The 19,653-nt window shown below is 34.9% G+C and overlaps 2 protein-coding genes across 5 annotated transcripts; one reads left to right on the forward strand and one right to left on the reverse strand.

Moving 5' to 3' along the window:
* The first annotated feature begins 6,417 nt into the window (after positions 1–6,417).
* LOC112500654 lies at positions 6,418–8,405 on the forward strand. Of its 2 annotated transcripts, none has more exons than XM_025104189.1 (2): positions 6,418–6,842; positions 8,062–8,405. In XM_025104189.1, exons 1-2 carry the CDS (start codon positions 6,522–6,524, stop codon positions 8,140–8,142), a joined length of 402 nt encoding a protein of 133 aa, XP_024959957.1. In that variant the 5' UTR covers positions 6,418–6,521; the 3' UTR covers positions 8,143–8,405. The 2 variants fall into 2 exon arrangements, with proteins under 2 accessions (XP_024959957.1, XP_024959956.1); XM_025104188.1 differs by having other exon boundaries at positions 8,100–8,405.
* A 3,659-nt stretch (positions 8,406–12,064) lies between these two features.
* LOC112501256 (probable protein phosphatase 2C 63) lies at positions 12,065–15,309 on the reverse strand. Of its 3 annotated transcripts, none has more exons than XM_025104968.1 (4): positions 14,854–15,309; positions 14,247–14,620; positions 12,802–13,038; positions 12,065–12,515 (listed from the first exon to the last, which is right to left on the reverse strand). In XM_025104968.1, exons 1-4 carry the CDS (start codon positions 15,107–15,109, stop codon positions 12,261–12,263), a joined length of 1,122 nt encoding a protein of 373 aa, XP_024960736.1. In that variant the 5' UTR covers positions 15,110–15,309; the 3' UTR covers positions 12,065–12,260. The 3 variants fall into 3 exon arrangements, with proteins under 3 accessions (XP_024960736.1, XP_024960738.1, XP_024960737.1); XM_025104970.1 differs by having other exon boundaries at positions 14,823–15,309; XM_025104969.1 differs by having other exon boundaries at positions 14,247–14,657; positions 14,854–14,976.
* Between the last annotated feature and the right edge of the window lie 4,344 nt (positions 15,310–19,653).

A 19,653-nucleotide genomic window follows, 5' to 3' on the forward strand; every position in this document is an offset into this window, starting at 1 on the left:
TTGATTTAGTCTGATATGGGAGGAGCAAGGCTGTAAGATGCTATACGTTCAATCCCCATTCTTCATCAGGGTTGACTTTTAGGTTTCAATTATCGGCGTTTTCTTTTGAGGTTGACTATTTTGTCAATTTGTGCTATAGTTTCAGGTTCCGAATCACCCATCTTAGAGATTACTAACATGCACTCATTGTCTATTCGTCTTTTAATGAATAAGAGGTGATGTTGTAAAGGGTTGTTTACTTGCACCACTAGTTGGATCTTACCTCTAATTAAGTAAGAGACGTTTAGTAACGAAATTAGTGTTGGTTTAGATGCATGGTCTCAAACAATAGTCACCAACTTTAGTCGAAAACAAAGACAAAGACATCAACTTTACCAGCAATCAATGTGGAACAACATTGGACAAAAAAACAAGATGAACAACGCGACATGTAATGAACAAATAAGGAAAGCACGTGTAAATAACTTACAAAATTTCCATGTTTCCATTACCAGAAGATAACGTACGTCCACACACAAAATGATGATTTATATTAACTAAAGGGTTGTTTGTTTACCTCTTAATGGTTCCATTAAGAGACATCATCTAAATCGTTAAGAGGTGATTATTGTTCGACAAAAAAAAAATATGTTTCTTAATGGTTCTAAAACCCTCTGAATGGTTTTGTATCTTACGTATCCTTTAACCATTCAACACTTTAATTCTATTCTGAATAATTACCAAACAATTATATTTCATTTTGCACAATATTATAAGAGTCTTTTAATCATTCTGCACCAAACCATTCAACAACTGTCAAACAACTCCTTAGAAAAAACCACAACCAAGGGGAGTGTTACAAATTGAAATCACTATGTGATCCTAAACTCTGAATTTTATCAAACGTAATCCTCTTACAATATTCATGTTAATCATCAACTGAATATATCAAAGATTTATTTATACAACAACCTCAAAGAACCCACTGCAATCCTAATGCTAAAAGTAAGATTTTTTTTGGAAGGGTATCATAGACTATAAGATATCAACATCGATAAACTCAATGGCCACAGTTGTGAATTCCACAACACAAACTCGAGGGCAGGTGAGATATTCCACCGTACCATATCCCGCTATACCACGACCACTATATCGCAACCGTTATTTTCATAGCAACTGTACAATTGATCGTGCCCCTTTATGCAACACGATTTATTATTTCGTATCACTTTCTTCAACGGTTGTTAATAGAATACAAATTATAATTGAAAAATATGTAGCATTTAAAAAGAAATAGATGAGTGGTTGCTAATTAATCATGAATTCAAAAGGTTTATTTGTTTTATAGAACGGGGAGGGGTACCAAATAAGAAGCATGTGTAGGTGGGGCTTAATGACAGCTGTTGTCTGTTGATTGGCTAACTGTTACTGTAATTCCCGTGACTGGAATTTTGTCAAGCATTTTGGTCGCTACATTATTGAGGTGTATGATAACCAGCGTGGATTCAGCTGTAGCGTATAACACAAATCATATATGTCCCCATAATTATTTATCCCTCCAACCAATTAATTCAAATCCATCATCTTACTAATCCTTTAATTATTTTTTTATTACCTCCTCCGTTTTTATATTATGATAACAGTTTAAGGATTTATTTCATATTATTTTTATTTATTTAAACTTAGAATTTATTGTATTTATAAACATATATTAAAAATTCGTTTTGTGAAACAAACATATGTTGATCAATATTACAAATCATAGTCGTAGATGAAAAAGATCAGATAAAATAACACATGATGCACTAATTCTCAAAGTTGTCACAATTTCATGATTCCTCAAAAGAACACTCCCTCCGTCCCAAAATAAGCTTCTGCATTACCGTTTTGTTTTCGTTGTGTCCACTTTAGCCCTGCTCGGGGTTTCTTCTTTGTGTTCTCACCCTTCTTTTTGTCAGGGTTAGCTTGTTTCTGTTTCTTACAAAATCCATAGTTTTCATTTTCTTGTATACTCCGTGATTTCTTTTAATATTATTGTCTTGTCGATTAAGAATTTGTATATTTGCATTAAATGTTTTTTTAGATCTAAAAACCGAATCTTGAAATGCATTTATTATCCTTTCAAAGGTAATTGCTTTATCAAAATAAAAGAATATGGTAGATACTTAATACAGATTTAATACTCAATCTGTCCCAAAATAAGTTTTCGAAAAAGACATATAGTTTTAGAAAAGTAGACTAAGGGGTCGTTTATCCAATTGCTTACCCGGTAAGCGCTTATCAACAGGAGTCAACGCTATGATTTATTTTGATGCGCAAGATTTTAGTACATCAAAACATATCGAATGCAACAATTTACTGGATAAGCGCTTACCTGTGTAAGAGTCATCATCCTCACTTATGGGTAAGACTCTCCATCATTCTCATTGCTCTTACCAGGTAAGATTATTGACTCTTCTCATATTCATCCGATAAGGAAATTTATCCGGTAAGTACTTACCCGGTAAGTACTTATGAAGTAAGTGTTTAACAAACGTCCCATAAATACAATTTTTATTGGACTAAATGACAAATTTACCCTTAATGATCGATATGATAATTATAATGAAGGATAGAATGGAAAAATATGTATTTAATTTTTAAAATAAAAAGCATTTAAGAGGTGAAGGTTGATTAAAGCAAAAACAAAGTTGATGGGTAATGAAGAAAAATGAAAAGGGGAGTTTTGCATCTAAAGCAACATACTTTCCATTCAAAACCATTACTATATTTTTCATAATTAAACTCAATAAAAACAAATATTTAATTGTATATATTATATTCTTATTAAGAAATTAAACACATTCAAAACAAGTTACAATTATATACTTGACTTTTGCACAATAATTAATCAACCCCAAAAATGAAGTGCACCAATGCTTTTAAATTTTATATATATATATATAATCAAATGAGAACGATACTCATTTAAAAGAACAAGAAAACGGACAAATCACATGTGATTTTACACATCGGTCGGAAAACGGGTTTACCGGCGGATTTCCCGACCAGAAATGTGAAAACGACTAGATTTCACCCGACTAGCACCGTGGCTACAATCTAGCGTGCAACATAGATCGTCCCAAAGGTCGCACAATCCTCCAAAACGGCTAGATTTCACCCGACTTGATCCTGATTCGATCCGAAACAATCCAAAATCAATTATTCACGTCCAAACCATTATTTTACGAAATTAAATTACCGAAACACACAATATATTCCACATTTCCAAAAATTAGAATAATTCATAAAATCCACGGGTGTTACATGTTTCACAAAGTGTTTGCTTTATATATATATATATATACAATTCACAATGTGAAACTTTTTTACATGTAACTTTGTTTAACAAATAGACTAAAATTGTTCATATTGTGAAACAAACACATTGAGAAACAAATATATGTTAATCGATATTTTAAATCATAGTCTTCAATAAAAAAAATCATATAAAATAATCCATGATACAGTAGTTGATTTTTAAGAATTAGATTCAAAACTTATGATTTTGGAAATCAAGGCTTACTTTGGTTCTTATGATGGGGAGGTCCCTCATTAGTTGATTAAATTATCAACTAATTCATAAAATTCACATGGTTTACACTGATTAAAGTAGTAGTTGTTGTAAGGACCGTTGATCAGACTTAATTAGGTCATTAATAGATCGGTCTTTTACAGACTATTTCTCAATTAATAATAATTGGACCGAGCTTTGTTTGTCCATAGAGGAGCGAATCAAGTCGAATTCAGATATCTGGTATTTTGCATATCTATACTCGAACCATCAAAAACCAATAACTTACGAGGTGCGACAGATGGCATCTGCCTCCAAATCCATTCGAAGTGCAACTGTGATGCAACGATTTTCACGGATAAAGACACAATGGGGGCTGGTATGGTGTTGCATGATGGGGAAGGAGGTGTAATTTCTTACGAGATGATTCAACGTCAAGGATGCCCGGGGGTAAAAGAGCGTAAAGCGATAACCATGCTTGAGACTTTATCGTGGATCACAACCATGGGACAGGAGAAGTCACTTTTGAAATAGAGTCCCAAGTTGTGGTGAACGCTTTGAAGCATGAAGATGGGCACAATACCAAATTCGAAGGCATCATGCAGGCATGCAGATCAATCTTGAAGTCTATATGTCGTTTTTTAGAGTTCAATTTGCTAGAAGAAACCGAAATGGGGTTACCCATACATTAGCTAGGAAATCACAATTCTTTGTCGCGCCAACTACGGGCATTGGCTCCAGTTTGATCACCGGAGGAGCTAAATTTCTATTGTAACGAATCTGATCATTAATAAAAGCATATTGTAAAAGTCGACGTCATTATTATTTTCAAAACATGAATAACTTTTATAACAATAATATATGTAAAACACGACGTTATAAATTTTATTTACAAAATTATTTGAATATTTTTATCATACAAGTTTAAGGTTTTTCATTTAATTTTATCTTCAAGTAAACTTCAATTTTAATCTTTTAAGGTTAAGTGAAAACTTTGAAAATAAGACATAATTTTTTGTAAGTTTATAAATTATTTTTCTATCATATATTTTGTTCTAAAAATAGTCCCCAACAATAATTGTTAAAAACTGTCAGTTAAGTAAAGAGCATTTTGGTGTTTTTTTTTAAGTAGATTATTTATCACACACCCTTCTCACATTTGATGAAGTTTGAACCCCTGATCTCCTAGGAGAGAAAAGATTATGAAACCGCGAGACTAAAAACCCTTTAGTAAGAGCATTTTTGGTTAAGTGAAACTAAAATGCCCGTGACTTATCAAGCTATTCTTAACGGAATTAGTATCAAATATCATTTCTAAAACAAAATCCAAACCAAATTTATCAAATATTGGGTTCCTATTTTGAAATTTTTCATTACATCATAAGTATCAAATTATAGTTTATTCTTAACTTTCTATAAATTTTTCATCGTTTGAACTGATGATCTTGTGGAGCACCACGGTTAAGAAAGCAATGACTTGTACATATGACATAAAGGTTGTGTTTTCGACATGAGTGTGGATAAGAGAACAAAATTCACTGTCTCATATTTAATATAACATAAAACAGTATAAAAACTTATTGTTTCACGTTTTGTATAATATAAGATAGGGTATGGAATAAGATTGGATGGGATAAAAGAAGTTATTCTTATCCCATCAAAATGGATGGAACAAGATAGACATAATGGGGCAGAACTAAAAAGTTATCAATTTATCGTCACTTGAGATAACCCTAATATGATATTTGATTTGATAGTCAGCATTGTTGATTGCCGTAGCCAACACCACCTTTGGTGGTGGTTACCGACGACCACTGTCGATCCACCTCCATAATCACAAGTTCCACCACCATCGGCTACCTACCACCTCTCTCTCCATCATCATTACCTCCTTCAGAATAGGTAGAACAAAAATCACAAGGATGTGACATATATTTAAAAAAAAACTAATTTATCCTTATTTGATATATTTGTAATATGATATTTGTTTTAATGATCACCATTGTCCATCGCCACCACCAGTTGCTGCGTCGACCACCATCTGTACAACTTCACCACCGCCTCAACCAATTCATATGGATCTTAAAAACCAAATAAAACATGGATTTGCTTTGTATGAACCAGATTTTATTCAAACTGTTATCAATTATATTAAATAACTCATTCAAATTTGATATCACTGTATCTATATCTATACTATCTTATAAACCAGATTTATCAAAAGTCTTAAAACCAATTTTTAATGCACAAAGTACTATACATTTATGCGCAAAGTCTTAAAAACAACTCATAATACATTAAGTACTATTACTTTATGCATTCAGTCTTAAAATCTCTTAATCTACAATTAAAATAACATATAGTACAAGTTATCAATGCACATTATTACCTTTTCTTTTCATGTTCCCACGGTACTTTTGATGCCTTTAACTCATGTCTTCACTCTCTCATACCTCTATGTCTTCTCCCTATTCCCCAATGTGAGATTCAAACTAATATTCACCATGAGTTATTAAAAATTCTCTCATTCATCTCCCATTCAATTGCTCTAAAACTCTCGGATCAAACACATTTGTGGAGTTGTTTAAATATGTTGAATTTTAACTGTATTGGATTTTAAACTGTCGTACAATTTTCTTCATCGATATAATGCAATTAGAACCATAACTCTTATTTATTCAAATTATATTAATATGTAAGCACAAAGTGTAACTTATATTATCGTTAAATTTTCTTTAATGAAACCAATAAACTTCAAAATCATTAAAATTCACCACTTCCATTGCTGCATTATACAAGTACACAGGCTGGTATCTATATAAAAATTGATTTATCTGTGATTCTTAGTCATACCAAACGTTTATTAGCATACCAAACCGGCAAACCCTTCACGCGTACCAGATCACACCTTCACAGACAAGGGAAAACACCCTTTCGTATTTCTCACTCTTATCCACAGTAAGAAACAAGTTACAGGACGATCTAGAAAATGGCTATGCCTTTAGGAAATTTCCCGACGTTCGTAGCCAGCGAAACGTCATCTCCGGCAAAGTATTCAACGTCTTCCGTGAGGCTTCTTACCTCTGCGGCATTGCAACCGTTTCAGGCAAATCTACGTACAGCACGCACCTTTGTAACATACGCCACTGTGTCCAAGCCTGCGACAGAGCCTAAGAAGCGGGTTAATGGATTCACCAAGACTTATCGAGTGTCGCCGGAATTGAAGGATTTCCTCGGCGGCGTGCCGGAAGTTTCCCGTTCCCTAGCGCTCAAGGAGATTTGGGCTTATATCAAAGAAAAAGAGCTTCAGGTATTACTTTATACAATTTATCTAGTTGATTTTTTCCCTTTCATTTAATTTGTTCTAAACAATTCAACGAAACCCTAGCTTGCTTCCTCTGCTAAATACTGGTTTTTCTGCTCGAGAAGGAGAGACGCATAGCTAAAATTTATTTTAAAACAGCATATTAAGTTAAGATCTTATGCTTTCAGAAATTAATAGATGAATTTTGGAATTGAACATGGACTCTTGTGAGTACGATTTCTTTTGGCCAAGTTTCAGATATTCGTTTTTCATGTTAGGATTCACACCGAGAGGATAGGGACTATTTCATAGGAACAGAATAGAGTAGGTCGACTGGGACGCCATGGAAGTGCTTTATACCAGTTATGAGTATACCGTGTTGGGGATCGAATCTCTAAGATCATTTTGGCATGTCATTATCGTTAATTTTCCATAACCTGATGCTTGAGTAAGAGATATTATCATGTATCGTTGGTTAATGCATTTTCCAGATCTTAATCCATGAGAGATATGCTATTGTTGCTAACTTAAATTGCCAGCATTACAAGATTTTGCTAATAATATCATCATGCTTATAATATTTGCAAACACAAGTTTGTTCTGTAAGCTTCAATGGCAATGGAGGTAACAATGATATCCATTGTGAAGCCAGCTTGATTGGAAACTTGGAGTTCTCTTAGGGACAAAGGTAGATTAAGTTGACATGATTGAATTAAGATAAATGAATCTTGTGGGTCTCCGCAGCTCTACGCAGTGTTCAGAAACACAGCTGATACAGTGTTTGGATTTGGACAAGTAATCTTAAACGGAATGATTTATTTGCTTTGAGCTTTAAGCCTCTTAGCTTTTGAATCTTTTTTTTGGATGCTTATAATTTTATATATGGCTTGAACCCTTGACGTCCAAGCAGTAGTCGCACACATTTGTGACCTTTAGGAGGCTTGAACCCATGACCTCCAAGGCTTGAACCCTTTTGCAGCTTTTGAATCTTCGGTGGTGAGACATGTGACTCATGCTATTATGTTATGCAATTTCTTACGTTTCATGATTGTAATTCGTACCACATCAAGAATTTTTTAGTGGTATTACGATTATGGTCTTGTTGAACATGGGTCTGTTGGCATGTCTCATTTGAGAGATTGAGGTTAAAGGGCTTGATTACGCATCTGGTAAATGTGTCTTAAACCAACCTAATCGTGTTAATCCCTAATTAACTATTAAGCAGGTGGATTGGATTGATGATGGGTGTGTTTGTTTGTTTAGGAGCCAACAAACAAGAAGGTTATCGTGTGTGATGAGAAACTGAAGACGATATTTGGAGGGAAGAATCGCGTTAAGTTTCTTGAAATATCAGGACTAATTTCTCCTCACTTGCTCAAGTAGACAGAATACTTTGCTAGTTTATGTTCAAGGTGCTTGATTTGGTTTGTTTTCTAGTTCCTTAAAGGGAACAATTTTGGTAGTTGGTTATCGTTTATGTTGAAGGGTCTTAATGGACAATTTGCGGTGATGCTATATGTATTGGAGCTTTCTTGGTTCTATATTTAATGGAGTTCCATTTCATGGACTTGAGGATGGATTCATATGCTAAGCAATTCATAGCAGGACTCTTACTTGTAGTCAATCAAAACGGTATCATTATGGACATCAAAATGGACTTGAGTTTTATTTACCGGGTAAGATTGTAGTCTATCAAAACTGTGTCGTTATGAAACAATTTACCCGGCAAACACTTAAGATTATTGACTTTTGTCATGTTCATCCGATAAAGTAAATGAACCAGTAGTGGAATAGTGTTTAATAAACGCCCCTTATGAATGAAATTGATTAACGGTTAAATGTAGGGGTGGCAATGGGTCAGGCTGGATTGGGTTTGGGTTTGGGTTTAACCTATTTATTAATCAGGTTGATAATCTCAACCCAACCCAACCTATTTAATTAAATGGGTTGAGATTTTTCAACCCAACCCTTTAACTAAATGGGTTGAGATTTTTCAATTCAACCCAACCTCTAACTTAAATGGGTTGACAATGAGTTGACCTGTTTACAATTTTCTTAACTCAACATGTTAAATAAATGGGTTAACTTGGGGTGATCCATTTAATTTAAAATGTTAAATAAAAAAAGGACTAGACTATTTAATTTTTTTTTAAATAAAACACAACACAACTACAAAATACAAACAAATTGTTCAAAGTTTGAATAAAACACAATCGCAACAAATATATTGTTCAAAATAAATTGGAAAATTTTAAATTCTAAGTAACTCGACTTCCACTTTCACTAACCCCAAGTTCATCCCCAGTATTACTTTTCTTGTGATCCTCTATCTTCTCTGTCATGATTACTAGTATTAATCATTGAAATAAAACTCAAGTTATAAACAGTTTCATATTTGTTTCCCAAACCGAAATAGTATTAATCAATAATCATTGGAATAGTATTGGTTAGTGGTTATTATAAAAAAAACCATATAAAAAAACAAACATTATAATGAACTTACTATTGGAATGGTAAAAAATAGACTTGAACTTGAACGAGAAAATGAAACATTATTAATATTAACCATATCACTAAAATGGTACTGTTGACTAAACTTTGAGATTTGAATATGTGTTCAATATTAATAATATTACTTGTCGATGCATAAGAATTGAGTGTTAAAACGTAAAACATAAAAATTACTATTGAGATTTGAGTGTGTGTTCGACGAGAGGTTGGAGACAGATGTCCGAAGACTCGGATAGCATGTGGAGTCACTAATGTTGCCTGAACGGAGAGAAAACCGAGAGGGAGGCAATTAGATAAATGTTGGACAGAGAGAGAGCCGAGAGGAAGAAAAACGCTGCACGAAAGAGAGTCGGGATCGAGAGATCGAGAGGGCGAGAGGTGGACAATAGACTTGAAGAGTTGGATTGGACTTTGGAGGCGATAATGGAGTAATTGACTAAAGGGTTTTTTAGGTGACGTTTGGTTCGCAGAATGTTTTTGGATGAAATGTAATCTGTTAAAGTAATTTGACTTTGAAAGAATTGGAATGACATGTTGTCAAGTTTGACCACCTGTTTGATTGACAAACATTGGAATAGAATCTGTTAAGAAATTGGAATCTGTCTGTTTGGTTCACAAAATGTGGCTTTGGAATTGAAATAAACTATTGGTAAATGACCAAAATACCCTTTCTTGAAAATTTTAATTTTTTTAAAACTAAAAATGCTTTAATTAAATAATTATTTGATATGTAAAATAATATAAAATACACAACCCAAATATAATCATAAGGCAAAAGACGTTATTAAATCAGCGGTGGTCGGTGGTGGTTTAGATCGGTGGTGGTCGGCAGTGGTTCAGATAGATGGTGGTCCGTGGTGGTTCAGATGGAGGTGGTCAACGATGGTTCAGATCGGCGGAAGCGGCGGTGGTTCAGATCGGTGGTTGTTCAAATCGTTGGTGGTCATAGGTGATTCAGATATGTGGTAGTAGTCGGTGGTCGGCAGTGACGGTCCGTGGTACTTCAGGTGGCGGTGGTTGGATATGGTTCAGATCGATGATGGTCGGCGGTGGTTCAAATCGGTTGTGATTCAAATTGGCGATGATTCAGATCGATAGTAGTTGGCGGTGATTCAGATCAATGATGGTCTGTGGTGGTTCAAATAGCGATGGTCGACAATTGTTCAGATGGATGGTGGTCCATGGTGGTTCAGATGGTGGTGATCGGCGGTGGTTCAGATCAACAGTGGCCGGTGGTGATTCAAATCAGTGGTGGCCGACGGTGGTTCAGATTAGTAGTGGTCGGAGGGTGATTCAGATCAGCGGTGGTTCAGATCGGTGGTGGTCGGCGGTGGTTCAGATGGCGGTGGTCGGCGGTGACTCACACCAACGGTGGTCGAAGGTGGTCGACGATGGTGATATTGGGTTTTATGAGATTAAGATGTATTAGGTTAAGAGCATATTTGGTATTATGAAAATAGATAATTTCATTCCATCAAAATACCATGTAGTTGCTAAGGAATGTTAGATTCTTTTATTTGTGGAATTTATATGATTTTGAAGATTCCTTTCGTGAAAAAGAATGAACCAAACGAACGAATGAAATTTGATCAATAGAATTCAACATTCCAATTCCATCAGATCCCTTCAGAATCTGTGAACCAAACATCCCTTTAGGGTTTCATGATGATTAAGAGTAATGGAGGCGGTTGGAATTTGGACTTTTATCTCACGACGGTAGGATTTTTAATTAAGAATAAAACATAATTAAAAATTATAATACTAGACATAATACTAAGAATAAAATAAAATTATATAATATTTTAAATGAGTTGGAAACATGTCGAAAAATTCAACCCAATCCAACCCGTTTATTTAAATGGGTTGAACGGATTGAACCATTTAAAAAATCTCAACTCAACCTAACCTGTTAATTTTGGGTCGAGTATTTTTTGCCACCCCTAGTTAAATGGTTTTTATATATGTTAAGAGTCAATATATGTTGATTAAAAGAACGTTTATCATATTATTAGGATGGGGATAAAATCATAAATTGATGACATAACGAAATGGATCACATAGTAATATTTGCTTAGTGAAAACCCCATTAAAGAATCAATTTTATGAGTAATGGTTGTTTCGATTTGTAATGTTCAATTTACTCACATATATGAGCAAAGATTCGGGAATCCAGATAAATGTTTTGTTATACTATGTGAATGTTACGTTATATTTTGTGAATGCAGTAAAAATTATAGGACCTAAATGTGTACTTTCACCCGTTTTTGTAAAGGTGGGGGAGCTTCACACGACATCACACAATATAAAGGTACTTTCACATATATTACGCTTCTCATAAAAAATATAATGTTTTTCACGGGAACCCAACCCTTGTAGTAAGCAAATCAATTCATTATTCCCAATTCCCAAACAAACATGCTTCAAATATTGTTTAAAATAAGATAGATGTATATAAGTATTCTTTTTTTTTGGTAACCGTGACTTCCAGGCCAGCTTATGCGGACCGACTAATTTTCGTGGCTACCACGAATGGCCTAGAGTCGTCGCAGGTGAACCTCCATAGCCACAAAAGCTTTGGTAGCGGCTTCGAACACAGGATAGATGAGATTTTCAACTAAATCCATGAGGTTTAACCGATGCACCACAACCCAAACTCAAATTGCGAAAATATACAAGTATTAGTTGGAGTTGGAGATATTCTAAAATAATAATACTTTGCATCTGGAATTTCTTTGTTATTCATCCAAAAGAAGGGTGTTTTGGAAAAAGGTTTGTAACACTTCCCAAAAATCAACGATGGAAAGGAGAAATGAACCAAACAATGAGTTTACAAGTTAAAACCCCCTCCAAACAAAGCCTTTCTAACACCAACCACTCTTGGGTTCTTTTTAAGGAATCAAAAGATGGTAGTATTCATGTGTGTTGAACCAAAAGCGGTTGCTTATCTTTCTTACACGAGAATATGTCGACAGGCGCGATCGTGCAGCCGAGCTTGGTACTGTTGGCCGACAATCCTTTTTGTTGATCGAGATAGATTACTATGACTGTGATGTCGTCATGGAAACGCCGTCTGATGCCCTTTCCGATTTTCTTGATGTCCTTGTATCTCAGTTCCCTCTTCTTTGTAGCCTTCTCAAGGGCTGCTCCCACTAATCTTTTAGCTATTCCCTGAACCAAAAACAAACATTTCAACACATGTGTTTCTATTCAATGCAAACACAGTTTCCATTAATGACGGCAATGGTGGGTGTCTAAAGACCTTGATCGAACCTTGACCCAAGAAGGTCACTAGACCCAAAGCAACTTTGAAGTATGAGGTTAATGGCTTGGCTACATAGAATATCAATTGGAACTTGTGATATAGTTACATGCAAAGCAAAATTCATATGGTCATTTCTACGAAAACAAAACTGCTCCAAAACCATTATGTTACAGTGTTAAGAAGTTAACTAACCGGTCTTGGATATTTGTGCACGATATCTACTGCTTCTTGATCACTCAACTGCTCCCAAAGTCCATCTGAAGCAAATATCAGAAACAGATCTTGAGGCCTAAGCTTTCTGGAGATTATGGAAGGTTCTGCTGTCAATACTGGTCTTTTCAGAGCAACAGGATTTCCAAATTGCATAAAGTATGGATCCCTGTTGAATTCAGGCTTTTTCAGATAGAAGTCACCTATGGATCTTGAAACCTGAAAAGAAAAAGGCGTTCCAGATATTATCACATGTCAGTTTAAGTGGATGGAAAGAACATTTGAAGCATCTAATGACTAATGGGCATATACTCAATTTGTTGCAGAACACAAAACTATGCAAAAAAAAGTGGAAAAATGGATGTTATATAAGGCATATGGATAAACAAGAGGAAAAGGTAGAGTAACATATCATCTCTGGAGCCACAACATGTCGAAAGTTGAGATCTTCGTGTACTGTCTCATGCGCAAAAGGCTTGCTACCATTAGACCATGGTCCAGAGTAGAACATGTGATTCCTGGGAAAAGTGGGAAGTATAACCCCTTTTAGAAGATTGCTAAAGGTGTGATCATGTGATGCTTCTTCTAATAAAAGTAAAAGGACAGAGATTGAAGCAATGCAGAACAAGATACCACCCTTAAAAGTCTTTGCTAGCAAGCAATTCGTGGGTGTACAGAATAACTTTCTTTCAGGAAAGCAAAAGGCAAAAACAGGAAGGGTGAGAGAAGCTGAAGAGAAATTAAGCAATCTTATAGAGACCAATGGAAGCAATATCTCTCGATTCAAGCTGAAGGATACCAGCAACTCCAAAATGGTTTCGCCATGTTATGCTAATCAGGTTAACAAAGGCCATTAGCTAAATTTTCTCACTTCCTAATTTCTTGTAGTACACCAAATGGTGAAAAGCAAAGAGCTTGTTGTTCTAGACACTTGGTGCCACGGAACGAATTACTAGTAACTGTGACATGAGATGGTATCATCTGAAGTCTTGCAGGATACAACGGACTACAGGATACAACGTCTTCATCCAAATCAAACAAAAAAAAAACTCAAGCTTGGAACCAAATTTCTCTCAGAACGGTTAATATGTTCAGGATTTATCATCTGTCATGACAACCACAAGAATGCACAGTGCAAGGTGAAGTTTGAGGATGCTTCAGATAATGCATAGAGCATTCCCGATCCAAAAGGCTGTTTTCTGAGAAATGATTTAGGACCCTTCTCTAATCTCTTAAGGAACCATAAGAATATCCAAAAAATAAATTATGCACCTATAGGCATTAGGCTATAATATGCCCCTAACAGGCAACCATGATCTTGAATAGAACAAACAAACATGCAATGGAGTATTATACACTTGAATCTAATAGGATTTATATAATCATCATATCATATGTTAATGATCAAGACAAACAATTTGGTTTACCTGAATAATGCCTTTGATTCTCCAAACACCATGACAATAAACCACAATATGTGAATCACCAGGATGCTGTGCTTCAACCTCCTTCCTCACCTCCATGAAAGAGACATTATGATCTCTTGACAAACGCTCTGCAACCACTGTTGCCTTGCCCTTGTCCAGAAATTTCTGACCAAGGACCACTCTTGAGTCCCCTAGGTTTGCAACATATAATTCATCGTTCGTAATAAGACCAACAAGACAACATGATCCAACTGAGGCAATCTGTGGTCTAATAGGCATTGAAAGCTTCACCAATCGAAGGAATCCTTCCTCTGTCGCGTTGAATGCCTTCTTTATAACATCTGCAGATATCCCTCCTTCCTCAGTCGCAAATTCTACAAAAAGATATCCCAGACATGAATACACAATCATCTGCACAAGCCTCAGCAGATTCGATAGTCAATCATCATACAAATATAAAATCACTTCATTCGATTAACTTTTGGATCACGCCACATGATCTGAACAAAAACAGACAACATTCGCTCATATTCTACTACAGAAAATCAATGCACAGGGAAACTTTTGTGAACTTACTGTCGATGGAAGGGAGAATTTGTGAACTTACTGTCGATGAAAGGGAAAAGGTGGCGATTGACAAAACGAGAAGCTTCGGGACCACCATGACCGTCGTAGACGCCAATATAGGTGGCAGACGGCGACGTGAACACCTGGCTTTGGTCTTCGAGGCTAGAATTGGCTTGAACGACTGCGATTGAGAAATCACCGGAGGCGTGAGGCTTCAAATCCGTATGCCATAAGAGTTCATCACCACTCCGTTGCGGTAAGCATCTGTCAAATGGCTTAACACATTTCCGTAACATCTTTGGGCGTTTGTATCATAAATTGAAAGAGAATTACGAAAATAGAGGTACGAGGTGTGGCAATCAATGGCGAATCTTGGTATTAAGGAAGAATTCTGAAGAGGTTTTGCATGAATTGTGGGGAGGGAAGGTGTTGTTATAGAGGTAGAGAGAAGGAAAGGAAGGGAGAAAAACTCGGAGGAACACCGCGTGAGATGATTACGACGTCGACGACGTAGACGGCGGCGCGTCGTCCTTATACGGGAAAGTTTGTGTTCATTCGTAACCGTTTAACGAAAACATTATAAAACTTCAATTTTTCCTATTCATTTATTGAAATGCTGAATTTTATAAATTTGGTCCTTGCGGTTTGTGTTTGTTCAAAAATACAATAATATTTTTCGTCCACTGTCATGGTTTGTAAAAACGTTTGAATTTGATCCCTTTTTTTAACGATCGTTAAAAAATTCAGTTCGATGAGGGAATTTGATCCCTTTTTTTGTAAAAATGTAGTTTTAAGACTATAACATGACTATCATGGTTTGTAACCTTACTGACTCACACTATCCCGCCTCAAAAACAATATGTAGGACAGTAGGAGGCAAGTCAGATATACAATGGTTTATCAGATTACTTCCACATCAGAAGCCCTTCACTCAAAGGAATTGTAGCTCGTGCAAGACTACATTGCGGCTACCTTCTCTCATTTTGTACAAGTGTACCATTTCCAGTTAACCGTATTAAACCCTAGAAGGACAGGTTTACGCAAAAGGGTTTTTAACCCTTTAAATAATAAATACTGAAAAACAAAGTAAATTAACAGGTTATCAAAAATTTAATATATTTAAATATTAATTAAAAAACTTAGCAAAAGGTTTATTGTAGTGGTTGAAATGTGCAATTTATTTGACATAGTCAAATTTGGTTTTGAGGTTTATTTTCTATAAAAATAAAATTAACACCGATTTATTAACATTCTCGTATTTTTCTTCGCTACTAGTTTGATATAGACACCCGGAACGAATCGTTCCTCGACTTAGACAAGCCATGCTCAACGATAATGAATCATAGTTCAATTTTTCTATTTTTTTATTAACCTGGATATCCAACCTGCTATGCGAGCCGACTAATCCCAGAGTGACCACCTGCTTTGCACATAGACTGGAGTCACCGCATTTGAACCTCCGTGGCCACAAATGGATTTTTGTTCCTCCTTGGATTTGAACCTGGGACCTCATGACACTTTTGACCTTTGGAGCCAAGTTCAAACCAATCAGACACCACCCTTGTGGTTAATTTTTTTTTCCCTTTTTGTACCAAATGAAATCATACGATTCTAGATTCATGCTGCTTCTTTTTAACCCTGTGAGGTTAGTTCAAGTGACAATAATGCATGGGTATTGGAGATTCTCCTCAAAGATCACCAGTTCTAGTCTTGCAAGACCATTGAGATTTTCTTTGGTTGTTCTTTAGAGCTCTTTGGAATTAGTTGAGATATGCACAAGCTAACCTGGACACACACGATAAATAAAAACAAATTGAACTTATTCTGGCTCATGGCCAGAAAGTTCCAACTTGGGTCCGTCATGATATTATTTTAGAATTGAGAAAGAGAAACGCGCAATGCCAAAAAATTATTGCTTACTACAGAAAGAAATTCTACGTTAAAATGGCACGTGCAAAACATCATTCACAAATAAAAAGGCCTCTTGGGAATTTGAAAAAATCAACGTTTGTCGAGGCAACCAAAGTTAGTATGATGCAAACTAAGTTGGTGGTCCTAGAAAGTTGTCTTTCAACAAATTCAACTGCAAACATATGACGCCATACATTTAAGCTGAACTTCAACCAAAAATATAAATTGAGAACTTATTTACCCTAAAAAGAGACGGAATAAACATCTAAGACGAGAAATGCATACTTCATTCTTGAATTTGATATGATGTGTCGACTTAACATACAACATTGAAGTAATGAGTAAATTTATGTACAATAGCCAGGGAGAGCACCAGCCCCTCGAAAGCTGCGAATCAATTGTAATCATTCGAATGTAGCAATCCATTCGGTTTCGTTTTCTTTCAATCACAAATCAGAACTGCTTATATTTGTTACACTCAAGCAATCCACATGACTGTTTTCTAGGCATGAGAATGAGAGCCATTGGAGAACCCGGTGTACCCGCTCCAACAAGGAGAGGGATTTCCCTTAAAATTGGGGACCGGGGATGGGGACGAGGCCGGGTAACGTGATCCCCAACCCACCTTGTCCCGTATATTAAATATATTATTTATAAATAATTAGATTTAGTATCTTTTAGATTTATAAATAATGTTTTTGACATTTCTTCTTATATACATTTTTCTAACTTGTTTTACTGTTTTTTACATAAAAAATATGGAGGTTCGAAAGCATTTGTTCAAACAATTACGTATGATGTTGTCAACATATAAATATTTGATACTCGATAAAAACAAAAATTGTGAAAATATGTGAGATTTAAACATTGACCATTTTGGATCGAGTATGATATTTAACATATTTCACATAAACGAGAAATAAAATCTCCAATTCCCCATTAGAAACGAGGATGAAGATGTGATCATATTTTTCTTCAAGGACGAAGATGGGGATTGAGCTCCCCCTCCAATTCCCAAGCCTACTTTTTTCGGTAATTATTTCATTCTTTTAGAGATTCGAGGCATTAAAAACTATAAAGTATATGGACGAAATTTCTTATCCACCACAAAGTAAAATCTGATTATAGTTATGAAATATAGTGGAAAACAACTAAACAATCACATCCCATGTCAAGTGCGGTTAGGGTTTTAATATTTCACTCGCTTGATCATTATAACATAAATTTAAGTTTCGATATCGTAGCTTCTCATTTATCTGGAAACAATGTCCAAAAGTAGCACAAAAACAAATAGCTTTGATAACATTGTCAAGTTTCAAAAAGAAAAATTACACATACACTGGTCATCACCATCTTCTTAGTAAATCCGTAACTGTATTTAGAGCATCTCCAACAGATTCTCTAAAATTGAATAAAATAGATGTTTTGCTCTCTATTTTGTTTCAACGAATCCTTTATATTGTTATCTAAAAAATAAAGAAAACTAAAGAACCCTCCAAATTTAAAGAATTCTCTAAAACTTGATTGGAACTGAGAAAAAAATAACTTTTTATTTATTTTCTACGAATGAGATTGAATTATTATTATTATTTATATAACTTTTTAAAAAAAATGCATATAGTAATAATAATTTATAGAGCATTTTGATAATATAACGAATGTTTTAGAAAATCTGTTAAAGTTAAAGGGGTGTTTAAGATTGCTTATTTAAAACAACTTATGTTTTTTTTTTTGTAAAAATGCTTATTAACTTATGTGGTATGAAACTGGAGTTATATAAAAAGTGTTTGAATTAGCTTATAGCGGTACCAAAAAACAATAAGCTGATAAGTTGTTTTTTAGTGTTTGGCAAATTTTGTTTATATATGTAAAATGACCAAAAAGTACAGTCTTTTATATTATTGACTTACAGGAGTGTTTGAGATTGCTTATTAACTTATTTGTTTTTTTAACATGTAAAAATTTATTTTTCATCATTTATAATAATTTCTTTGACAAAAATTTATATCAATAAGATTAATAATTAACAAACATTAATAAAACTAGGTTAAAATGGTAAACTGTTAATAAATAGTTTTTCATAAGTCAGGAATGATTAACTTATCAAAAACTGCTTATTACCGGTTTGGCACCGGTATAAACAGTTTATTTTTTCTCATCCAAACACTAGCATTTAGCTTATAACCGGTGTCAGATTGAAATAAGTCAAAAAAACATCTAAAATAAGCAATCCCAAACACCCTCTGAATATAATTTTGTTTTATTTTAAAGAAATTAAAATGGATTGATCTGGTCCTTATACGGTGAAGTGAGAATATTCAACATGAGGACCGGAGTCCTTTTTTGGTCGGGTCCTCGATCTGAGAATGACAAAGCAAATTCTAAAGGAAACTTGACCCTACTTCTCTTCTCCATTCCAGATTCCATTCTGCTGACTTTGACCTATTTTCCATTTCCCATTTCCCATTTTCTCATCCAATCCAATTCTGCAGGCGTTTGATGATTCATGTTTTTAATTAGAGTTCTTGATTTTGAGAAAGAAAAAACCATCTGAACCCACATTATATGTCTTGTAGTTGCACAGCTGGGACCCTAAAACACTTGAACCCTTTACCCTTCCTTGTGTCAACATTTTAGATTCTTTATTTATAAAACACTTCAACATAATTTTGAATCTTAATACACACTTTCTAAATACTACTATATTTTATTTTATTTTTATTAACCTGGATATTCAATCCGCTATGCGAGCCGACTAATCCCAGGACGACCACTGTTTTGCAGATAGCCCGGAGTCACCGCATTTGAACCTCCATGGCCCACAAGGGGATTTTTATTCCTCCTTGGATTTGAACCTGGACCTCCAGGTACTTTTGACCTTTAGAGGCAAGCTCAAACCAATCAGGCATTACCCTTGTGGTTAATACTA

Source organism: Cynara cardunculus (assembly GCF_001531365.2).
Source record: "Cynara cardunculus var. scolymus isolate 2C chromosome LG 17, CcrdV1, whole genome shotgun sequence".
Lineage (NCBI taxonomy): Eukaryota > Viridiplantae > Streptophyta > Magnoliopsida > Asterales > Asteraceae > Cynara > Cynara cardunculus.